Source organism: Schistocerca americana, chromosome 11 (assembly GCF_021461395.2).
Source record: "Schistocerca americana isolate TAMUIC-IGC-003095 chromosome 11, iqSchAmer2.1, whole genome shotgun sequence".
NCBI classification, from domain to species: Eukaryota; Metazoa; Arthropoda; class Insecta; order Orthoptera; family Acrididae; genus Schistocerca; species Schistocerca americana.
Genome location: NC_060129.1, coordinates 183,329,503 through 183,341,500, shown reverse-complemented (window position 1 = coordinate 183,341,500; position 11,998 = coordinate 183,329,503). Strand labels below are relative to the sequence as shown.

Genomic DNA, 11,998 nt, shown 5'->3' with positions numbered 1-11,998 from the left:
GCGTGGTATCCTTCCAAATACTCTCCTCCACAACTGATACACTGCTCCCAATGCTATTTCCACTTTCGGGAGCACACTCGGTACGCCTCTTGCTGGGTCGCGCGAAGAGCCGCCTGTGCCAAATTTATTTTATCTCGTCTATCGTTGCAGTTCGTCATCCTCTGAACACGGTTTTCAACTCTGGGAATAAAAAAACTCCCTATGGGCCAGGTATGGAGAGTGCGGAAGATGCGGCAGCGCAGTGATTTCGTTTTTCGAGCGACAGTCACGCACCGACAGGGATGCACGTACGGGTGCGTTATTGTGACGCAAGAGCCACGAACTGTCTCGCCACATTTCGGGCCGTTTCCATGTTGCATTTCCTCACAGAAGCCGCAATGCGTCCCGATAGTACCACCGATCAACAGTTTGTTCTTGTGGCACGAATTCGTGACGAACTAAACCATCAAAGTCAAAGAAACCTTTCAGCACGGCTTTGGCACTTAATCCGACCTGACGAGCCCTTTTTGGAGAACCTTCCCCGACCGGCTGTCAAGATTGACCCTTGGTCTCAACATCATAACTGTAGACCCACGTCTTATCAGCATTTATGAGTCTCTTAAGCAGCATCTAGTTCTCATCTGCGCGATGCGAAAGCTCTTCGCAGATTGTGAGGCAGAGGTCTTTCCGGTCTTCACTCACCAGCAGTGGGACGAACTTGGCGGTGACACGATGCATTGCGAGATGCCGTGTCAGGATTTCGTGACGTGATCCGACTGAAATGTTACATTCTTTTGCAGTCTCTCTGGGACAGTCGGTCTTCGATTGGCACGTGCAATTTCGCTGGCGTTCCTGACACTTGCGTCGTCGAAGGGCATCCTGAACTGTGGTCATCTTTAACTTCCGCCCGGCCATTTTTAAACCTTGTGAACCCTCCGTAACACCGAGTACGGCTTCAAGCACTCATCACCGTAGGCTTCCTGCATCATTCGGCGTGTCTCCGTAAAGGTGTTCTTGAGCTTCACGCAAAATGTAATGCAGACGCGTCGCTCCTGCAACTCTGGCATCTGGGAATTCGCAGACTGTGCGACACGACGCTCTGCTCGACACAGTGCTGAACAACAGCTCAGGCCCTCCGCACTCGCAGCCGCCGCCGCCGCCGCCGCCGCCAGCTGCCCGCCCCACCACTCCCCGGGCTGTCAGGCTGCTGCGGCTGCGCAGGCGGGGCGACCAGCTGCGAGCGACTCGGCGGTCCGAGTTGCCTCGTGTCCTCCTGTTTTCGCGCCATCAGTGGCCATACAAAAATTTGTGTTAGATCAGGATGTGCTAAAATTGGTGCTGCTGTTAGTGCGTTTTTCACTTTTAAAAATTCTTCATTGGCTTGTTGGTCCCATACCCATGGCGTGTTTTTTCCAGTCGACGCACATAGCCGTGGTGTTGCGAGAGAGTCGATCCAAATAAATTTTTTATAGAATCCAGTGAGACCTAGAAATCCTCTGAGAGTTTTCTTATCATATGGAGTACAGAATTCGTTGCTTGCTGTTAGTTTTTCTGGGTTGGGCGTTACCCCTTTCTCTGAAAATAGATGTCCTAGAAATTTGACCTCTCGCCTTCCGAATTAGGATTTCGTTATATTTACTGTGACCCCATGCTCTTTCATGATCTGTAAAAACTGATTTAATGTGTCGTTGTGATGTTCCCAAGAGGGTTCTGCTATAATTACATCATCAACATAACAAGTAATTTTTTGTAAAATTTCAGGACTGAGTATAGTATCAAATCCCCTAATAACCGCTGCTGATGATATGTTTAAACCAAATGGCAATCGTTTAAATTGGTAACATCTACCGAATACGATAAACGCTGTAAATTTTCTACATTCTGGGGCCAATTCTATTTGCCAGAAACTACTCCGTAAATCAATTGATGAAAATATCTTAGTACCGTGGAAGTTTTGTATCAGTACCTCTAATTTTTGTGGGCGATCTGTCTCAGTGATAATGATTGCGTTGATCTGTTTGGAATCAAGCACTAACCTGATGCTCCCATCTCGTTTTTGTACAATATGGAGTGGGCTGTTATATGTGGAGGTAGCTGGTTCAATAATATCATCATCTAGATATCTCCTAGAATACTTTATTCCTGTAGCTTAATGGGATTGTATAGGGTGGCACTCTAAATGGTTTGTGCTGTTTTACTTCAGACTTGTACTGAAAGTGTTTAATACTGCCAGTCTTAGGTAAAAATACCTCTGCTTTATCTCGTAAAATACCCTCTAATTCTCTTTTACTGTGTCCCGAAATACCTTGAACTTTTTGCAATTTTTCGTCGATTTCTTTATGGACTTCTAACATGAGTTGAGGCGATTCCCCCTTTTGTGCATACCATTCTAATTCTTCATCCTCTTTATCTCGCATCATTCTAATTTTAGCTTTTGCTCAAAGAGAAGTGTGACATTCCCGAATGTTACGCTACCTTTCCCCATATCTATCATCGCTCGTCTCTCACTTAAAAAATCTGCATCTATAATCAAATCTACAGTTAGTTTAGGTATAATCACGAAGTTGGCTTCGATCTTTTGACCTTGACACGAAAGAGTTAACCTTGTTAGTCTCGTAACTTCCGCAGCATTGTTTCTAATAGGACCTCTTACTTTAATCTTACGTGTTTTCAGAACTGGCAATTCCTCATTGGCATTACACTGCATGAATAAATTTTCTGAGATCGCGGTCAGTTCACTTCCGCTATCAATTACAATATTGACTGGGATATGCTTTACCATGGCCTTCAAAATTGGTTGAATTTGAAAGGGTTGGTTCTGTTCTTCTTCTTCTTGCATCAACGAATCCTCCACTGAATCATACATGAGTCTTTTCAGGACTTTCCCCTGTGAATTCGAACTTTCTGTAGGATAGGCTTCGACTGCTACTTCTCTCTCTTTTATTTCCTCTTCTCTATTTCTTCCTTCATTTACGCTTTCTTCAACATCCTCTACTTTTTCCTCATCCTCGTCTATCTTCTCCTTCTTCGTCACTACTTCCACATAATCGCATCTAAATGCTCTAATTATCGCTTCATAACTTCCTTAATTATATACGTTGGGTAGTGTGCCCACTAATAACTTATTTTCAACTTCTGTCGACTGCGCATTATCCTCCTTGAATTCGCTTTCCCTGGTTTCCATCTCAAATAGCTCTGCAATACTCATTACTTCGTCCTGTCCTCCTACATTCGTTGTGCATGCCTCTCGTAATTCATCTTCCTCGTCAGTATTCTCCCAATTAATTTCGTCCCAACACGATATTATTATTTTCCTGTCTTCGTTTTCATCTGGTCCCTGCGGATTTGTTTCTTCCTTCTTCTCTTCTCGTGATAACGTATTTACTTCTCTGTTCAAGGTGCTGCAATTGTCCTGCGTCATTTTCTTTGGCATGGGCGTTTAGCTGTCAATTCGAACGTTTTTCGGGGTTTGGTGGTCTTACCTCCACCTCTTCTATCTGTATTCTCTTTTCTTGTTCAGCTAGTTGATATTGGTTTCTTTGTTGATAATTTGTCGGTCTATTGGTTCTCCAATACCCGTTCCAGTTGTTGTTATTCCCTCTGTAATAGTTGTTGCCGTTCCTGGGTGAATTATAGTTATTGCCATATTCTCTTCTAGATCCATAACCGTTTCTTTGTTGAAATCTGTTGTCGTTTCGTGGTGCGAAGTTATCACGTGGTTCGTAATTATTGTTTCTTCGTACTGTGTCTTGTGGATTCCACTGCTTTTTGCTTTCGTTTTCACGTGCGCTTCGTCTTTTTTTGCGTCATCTTCCGAAAATATGAACTCTAGTTCCCTTAGAATACCTTTAAATGCTTCGACGTCATTGCCTCCGCGACCTACTAATGATTGCTGGTATTTTAATGGTAACTTGATCGCGCATAATTTAATCAACTCTCCGTCACTATATGGTACATCTAAGCATTGATTTTTCTTTGCCATTACTTCGAAAAGTTTCACGGGACTCTTCTCTCCTGAATTTTCAAAATATGGGTTCTGTAATAATTCGTACTTCACTCTGTTCTGTGCTTCGCTGGACCAATATCGTGAGAGAAGCTTCTCTCTGAAATCTTCGTACGATCGGCATGTCGCTGCAATATTCTGCATGGTTTCTGCGACTGTTCCTGACATGTGTGCACATATAAAGTCTAATTTGTGTTCTGGTAATCCTACTCGGAACTGATCAATAAAAGTTCGTGGATGTAATGAGTTTCCTTCTCGAAAGTGTTGTAATTTTATGACTGCGAGGAAATGATCGTTGTTGTACTTCGTCATAGTTCCATATGAAATTCGCGATTCTTCGCCACTTTTGTTTCTGATCATTTCTCCAGTCGTTCTTTCCGGTTGTTATAGATCCATTGGATACTGTCCACTGTAACTTTCGCCTACCCTTGCGTAGCATCGTTGGAGTGGTACGCAATAATTTTCTTCCATCGGTTGTGAACGTGTAGCTGAATGCACTGCACTGTACTCTTCGCGACCTGGCCGGCCGAAGTGGCCGTGCGGTTCTAGGCGCTGCAGTCTGGAACTGCGAGACAGCTACGATCGCAGGTTCGAATCCTGCCTCGGGCGTGGATGTGTGTGATGTCCTTAGGTTAGTTAGGTTTAATTAGTACTAAGTTCTAGGGGACTAATGACCTCAGAAGTTGAGTCCCATAGTGCTCAGAGCCTTTTGAAACATTTGAATCTTCGCGACCTGGCTTTCCATTGTCAGGTATTGGTTCGGTATCTTGTCTGGCTAACCTTGCCGCTTCATTGCACGATCCAGACTGTCTTGAAACATACATTTGTGGTTCCACATGTGTTTGTGGTGCCGTTTGTTCATCAAGAATTTCGAAACGTGTTTTTTGCGGTGCAGGCTGTCTGGAAATTTTATTCTACTCACAAAACATTGTTTACAAATTACACTATTGATAAAAGGAAATATTTTAATACAGGATGATAAAAACCAACTGTGTTCAACAAAAATGTGAACGAATATTCCCTGAGTGGGTTTCCAAGTTCTACAATGGATCGAAGGATGACCTATGCCATATCACATCTATAATCTAGGTTTAAATTAAGTTTCACAAAAGAGAAAACTATCAAAAAGGTCTACAGTGACCCTCAATTATCTTTAATTACTTATGTAACAAGTCGTTAATTACAGTGGCTGATGTGGCTTCTCAATAACTATATAACAGAAAAATCATCGCGTTTCAGATTTTAGCTTACGTAGCAAATGTGAATACCATCAGCTTTAATTGGAAGCAACTCTCTCCTAACTTCTCCTTACTACAATTTACCGAAGTTGGTTTAAAAAAAACTATCTGGCTGCGTTTTCATCTGACCAATCAGGGTCTCAATGTTAACCTTAAGATCCGCCTACAAAAATTCTGTCTATCCAATGAGAAACGTTATAATTTTCGTGGTGGGGCAATGTTTTTAAAGTTTGCAACGTAACAGAGACGCGAAAAAGTCTCACGTTAAAACTTGCAGCTGGTGTGGCCCTTTTAGTGTTATCGTAAGATCTATACAGTTCTTCTGGAGGGCTCTATCTTTCAACATGGGCTGGGGGGCGGTCCTGGCGGTTGGCTGGAAACGTGGGTGTCCGTCCCTTATCGTCGGGCCTTCTAGCTTAACACGGTTCTGCCCTCGGCTTCTGTTCTCGTTTCTCCCCTCGGAACTGCGTCTGTCTCACTGTGGGAAGGTATGACACGCATTTAGGCATTCTTGTGTTAGTCTGTGGTATTCCATTTGCTCACTCGTTACTCGTATTACTTTGGTTAATTGAATGTCACGATTTATTCGGAGCTATGTGACATACTGCTGGATTTGCTTATCATGTCAGGGTTTTCATGCCTGACACCTTACATATCACCACCCTTCGAACTTCAATTTTGCGCTGAAGTTAGGCAATGATTGAATCGTTGTCTAAGTCAGTCAAAAATTATTCCTTTATCTAAATTTTGTTGCCTACTGTTCAGCCACGTTATTCTCGTTATATGCTAGTTTGTATTACTAATTTATATCTTTATATTCTTCCACATTATTCTCAAAAATATGTTTATATTGACAAGAGAAGAATATTTTATGCTATTATTATTGTTATTATTAATTTTTAATTTTTTTCTTTCTTTATTTAAGTGTGAATGTTTTTTTAAGGACTTTGTTATCGAAAGTGAGGAGTCTTTCACATCGATTTTCTTAGAAATTTTTTTAATAAATGTAGTAATTAAGTATAATCTATTCCTAACACATTTTCTAAATACCATGTACAAGTAAAATGTTTTTGTTTCTAGACACTCATTTGTTACACTAACAAATAAGAATTATTTCCAAGAATTGCTTTGACAAAGAAATATACATACACAAATATTGAGATATTATCCTAACAAATGGTACAAATGTTAAAAAAAAGGGAAAACATCCAACAAGATAATTTTTTAATTTTTTGTTTTTATAAGGAGAAAATAAATGGCATATAGTTTTAGTGTTTATTATGCCATACTTTTGTTCTTTATATACCGTCCATTTCAGAACTATTGGTTGTAATTGCCGCTCACAGGCGAAAAACAACGTTGGTTAGGACAACGTGAATTTTTATTAGTGACTGCCGGCCGGAGTGGCCGAGCGGTTCTAGGCGCTTCAGTCTGGAACCGCGCGACCGCTATAGTCGCAGGTTCAAATCCTGCCTCGGGCATGGATGTGTGTGACGTCCTTAGGTTATTTAGGTTTACGTTGTGCTAAGTTCTAGGGGACTGATGACCTCAGAAGTTAAGTCCCATAGTGCTCAGAGCCATTTTATTAGTCACTGGCAATTGTTTACAGTTACACCGTAATTATCGGTTATTGAGGAGTTTTTAGAGTAAGCCTAAGTGGAAAAGAATGGCTTGCATCGCGTCCTAAAACCGGTGAAACGAAAAGAAGATTGTTAAACGCTTCTACACTTCGAGAATCTGTAACCAGGACGGAGCTGAACTCCCCTCTTGTTGTACGGCACTGTCAGTTGTACAAGTCATTCTCCCTAAATACGAACCGGGGAAGGACCTCATCTTGTGGTATATTTAATGTAAAACTTAACTTCAGTTCCGTAAGCATCTGGTGCATTGCTCACTTTAGGTGGTCTCAATTGTTTTTCACTAACAACAGAGCTAATATCCATATCCCTCCTTTTTGATTCTGTGCAGTGGTCAAACATTCTACGAATACATTTTTAAATTACTAATTTAAAAACTACTTGCACAATTGTCCCCATTTATTATTTTTCGATCAGGCCAGATTTTTATCACTTGTGTGTCAACCGCGGCCCTCAGCTGACTCTTTACCAACTACTGAGCGTTTCTCGACGCCTGCGGCACATAAGGTCGCTACAGCTTTCTTGAAGATGTTTCGGCATTGTGTGCCTTATTCCTGGTTACTTGCGCCTATTCTTCTAGATCTATTTTGACGTCGACATAGAAGGTTTTATTGTACATCGTTTCGAATCAAAAATCTAGAATATGCGTTTCGTCCTCTTGCACTAATTGATTGTCGCCACGTATGCAAACAGCGGGTTCAATAAGCTCTGACGTTACTTCGAAATAAAACACAATGTGGTGTTAGAGACGTGTACTGCAGTACCAGTTTTCAGCTCACATTCGGTCAATTGAAACACATTCACAGCACTGACGTAGAGGCCCTCCATCACGTTTCCACTGCCTTTGACTGAAACGATGTCCACGCTCGCTGTCCGTTGCATTCCCTTGAACAGTCCGCCCCCCTCTCCAGTAGAGATCTCAGTATGAGCTAGAGCACGAAGCCGACTGGGACCAGATCACGGCGATATGTTAAATGTTGCAGGATTGTGTTCCTCTCTAGGCCAAAAACTGACACACGAGGGCGCTGCTATGGGCCTGGTAGCAATGACAGAAATATGTACACCATCACACACCTCGCGTAATCTGTTCGAAGCAGATGGTTGCCCAGTGATTCTAACTTAACACTGCTAGTGCACAAAACTTGAGGCTGCGTTGGTCCATAATATATTCTCATCCTAAAATTCAGTCTTGGATTCTATTGATTCTAAATACACAAGTGTTTTCTACTATCTGAAAAAGACTCGTTTCGGGGCAAAAAATAGACGAATATGCTCCTCTCTGTCGGAAAAGTGGGGAACCAGCTGCCTCTTCCTCTTTCTACCTTTCTCACAAAATATTTTGTCATGCAAACGTGTTTGCGCTATTTTTACACAAATTATTATAAATAGCTTTATCTAGACAATCTTTGTAGTAAAATCTTTATACTCAGCATCTTCCTTTCAGCGGGCGTTTATAATTAAATGCTCCCTATTTAACAAGTTATAACGCAGAAACTAATTACTGTACAAGTACCAAACTTGGTAACATTAATGTCAGGAGTACGGGGTGCATTATTTCCAAGCATCACAGTGCCACCATCCAGTTCCAGCTGTGGCCACCAGATGCCGTGATTCATAGTCTCACACACCTGACCAGTCCCAGTGACTTGGTGACGTGTCAACATTAGCTTGGACGAAAGGAGCAAGGAATTATTGGCGAAGCTCTATTATCAAAACAACAGTAATGCTGCAGTTGCACTTCGAGAATATCGCCGGCTGATAGGATTACAGAAGGGTCCTCTTTCTCCACCTGCTGTGCGGAGCATGATGAAGAAGTTTGGATCAACTGGAGAACTGTGAGTCGCTCTGGGAAGAGGCCTACGACCGGTCGTGAAATCGCGGCTGCTATGGCAGACAACGCTGTGCGCAATTTTCGATCGTCAGGGGGTGCACGTGCGGTGTCACGACAGTTGAACATCCCGCGCACTGTACTGAAGGTGCTTCGAACCATTCTCAAATGGTATCCGCAAAAGACCTGTACCACACAGCAGCTTGTACCGCTAGACACACAACCACGTGCTGACTTCGCTCTCCACAGGAACTGAAGTTGGTGAGGCCTGCCCCTGGACCATCCTATGGAAAGAAAAAGTTCATTTTCTTCTGACAGGTAAACACACAGAACTGCCGAGTGTGGGAATTTTCAGCTCCAGTCACTGTGCATGAAGCTCCTCTGTATGGTGAACGTGTCACCGTATGGTGTGGCTTACATCCATATTCATCATTGGCCCATTCTTTTTTGAACAGGTTGTCACTCATGGGACCAAAGACGTGCAGTGTGACTGGCTAGCGCTACTGTGATATGCTTCACCAACACGCCGTACCCGCTCTACACGAGAGAGACGCATTGAACTCGGCAGTTTTCATGCAAGATGGGGCCCCACACTACATCGAGTTATGAGCTGATCGTTTCCCAATGCTTGGCCGGAACGATCACCTGGTCTCACTCCCTGTGGTTTCTGGTTGTGGGGCTACCTCAAGGACAGGGTTTACCAGGACCAGCGAAACATTCACACATGTGCTGATCTGAAGGGCAGTGTATCAAGAAAGGTAGCAAGTATACCTACAGACATGATTCGTTCTGCTGTAGAGAATGCAATCTCGCGCTTCCAGATTTATCTGGACACTGATGGGCGCCATATAGAGCCCCTTTTGTAGCAGTAATGGTAGCGGTATGTAATGGTATGATATACTGTAGCAGCACATTGAAAGTGTTTCAATTTAACTGATTCTGCATTATTTCTCTTCCACATGTCCTTGAAATTAATGCTACCAAGTTTGGTACTTGTACAGTACCTAGTATCTGTGTTATAACATGTTAAATAGGGGAAGTTTAATGATAAACACCCAGTATCTATATCTCTCTCCCACTGCCTTCTATGCTCCCATTGGAAATTTCAGCTGTCCGTCTCTCTCACTGTCGCTGTCTTCATCTCTTTCTCTCGCACTTCCTTGCCACTCTCTCCTTCTCTGCCACTTTCTCTCGGTACCACTCCCATTGCCATTCTTTTTCTCTTCCATTGCCGTTGGCTCTTTATTTCTCGCTTACAGTCTGCTGTCAGTCTGTGCAACCACTATTGTTTTCCCTCTACACATCTCCTTGGGTATCGTTTCCTTGGAAGCTTGACCTATAGGCTGGGAAAGTTTAACATACATGTATAGGGACTGGGGAAAAGTAGGCAAAGCCGGTTTCAGAGGGGAGAGGGGTGGGGGGGGGGGGGGGGGGTTTGGAAGGCAGGTGTCCAGACACCCAATACTTAGCATGTGTGCTCTGCACGCATTTATCTTTTTTATTTGCCCTCCCCCTCTCTCTTCTCTGATCCCATTGCTCCTATAACCATCCATCTCCCTTCCTCTTTTACAACCACTGTCTCTCATTGACCATCAATGTCTTGTCTCTCGTTGGCTCCAACCGCTATTGTATTAATCCATCACTTTTCCTCTTTCCGTGCCATTTTACCTCTCCACCACCAATGTTTCCTCTCTCTTTCTCTCTCACTGGCACTGTCGTCTCCCTCTTCCACCGTTATTCTCTCTCTTGCATCCTCGTTAAGGAGAAGCGAGAGCGAGTAGTCCTCACGCCAAAATTTCTGGTGAGGAAGGCGGACTGAGCGTTGCGGGAGCTGGTTCTCTAGATTTCTGTCAGAGTCTTTTAAAGAGGGACATATTCGCTACTTTGCACCCTGAGAGGAGAATTTTCCCGGTCATTATATTCTGTTCTCTGGCACAGGAAAGTGTGGTATTTATATAAAAACGAATTTTGCACATCACAAAGCTTTGACAGCTTATTGTGTACTCCAACACATTTACATACTTTGGGACATGTAAACAACAAATCAGTAAGTGTAATATAAGGTTAACATAAAATCGTCGCTCATCCAACACTACTTTACATAAAAATGCACAAAGTTTTGTGCCTACATAGGCTACACCTACCGTATACCAAGAAATGCTACGTTTGATTTGAATTAAAAAAATATTTGATGATAAAAGAAAAATTTGTAGAGTAGTTACGCTACCAGGTGATACCCTCGAATAATTTCCGGGTGAAGAAGGGTTGTATGGACGTGAAGTGCCCATTATACAGAGAAAGCAGGTCGTAAAGTTCTAATGGTAAAACAATGATTACTAAAAACAACATTTGGTGACCTCAGAACCCTAGCGATGGCTCCAGGACCCTTGACATATGTTCACTACGTTAATTAACACTACATGTACGTCTCAGACTTGATATTACGTTCAGACGTATGGTAATTCTGATACCCTGCATGTCTTCATGAATTTAATTTATTAAACACAGAGGGTACCTGTGGTCTAGGGGTCCCGCCCCTCGTGGTCTCGCGGTAGCGTTCTCGCTTCCCGAGCACGGGGTCCCGGGTTCGATTCCCGGCGGGGTCAGGAATTTTAGCCGGCGCGGTAGCTCAGCGTGTTCGGTCAGAGGGTTACGTGCCCTCTCTAATAAAAAAAACTGAGTTAATCGATCATCAACGAACTTAGAAGGATGTCTCACGCCGTCCGCCCCGAGCAGACGAAACGAACAAAAGCGAACAAAATGAGATTAAGAAAAAAAAAGGGGGGGAGGGGTAGCGTCTTTGATTCATAATCACAACGTCTTCGGTCCCGGGTTCGATCCCCGCCACTGCCTAAATTTTGATAAATAATCTGCATTGGCGACCGAAGACTTCCGGCATAAGAAGTCAGCCTCATTCTGCCAACGGCCTTGTCAAAGAGGGCGGAGGAGCGGATAGAGGTTCAGGGCACTCTCTTGTCCTAGGGGTGGGAAATTTCCCCTAAAGGCGGAAGAATCAGCAATGATCAACGACATGAGGATGCAGAAGGCAATGGAAACCACTGCATTAAAGACACATAACGTGTATCCACAGGACATGTGGCCTGTAATTGAAGAAGTGTCATCATGATCTCTCCATTGGCAAAAGATTCCGGAATAGTCCCCCATTCGGATCTCCGGGAGGGGACTGCCAAGGGGCAGGTTACCATGAGAAAAAGATTGAATAATCAACGAAAGGATAACGTTCTACGAGTGGGGGTGTGGAATGTCAGAAGCTTGAACGTGGTAGGGAAACTAGAAAATCTGAAGAGGGAAA

At 43.3% G+C, this 11,998-nt stretch overlaps 1 protein-coding gene across 1 annotated transcript in view; it reads right to left on the bottom strand.

Moving 5' to 3' along the window:
* Positions 1–1,105: 1,105 nt before the first annotated feature.
* LOC124553506 overlaps positions 1,106–11,998 on the bottom strand; it is a 64,766-nt gene continuing 53,873 nt past the window's right edge. Inside the window, exon 5 of the mRNA XM_047127359.1 lies at positions 1,106–1,252. Coding sequence (XP_046983315.1) covers positions 1,106–1,252 — 147 coding nt within the window. The remainder of the gene's footprint in view (positions 1,253–11,998) is intronic.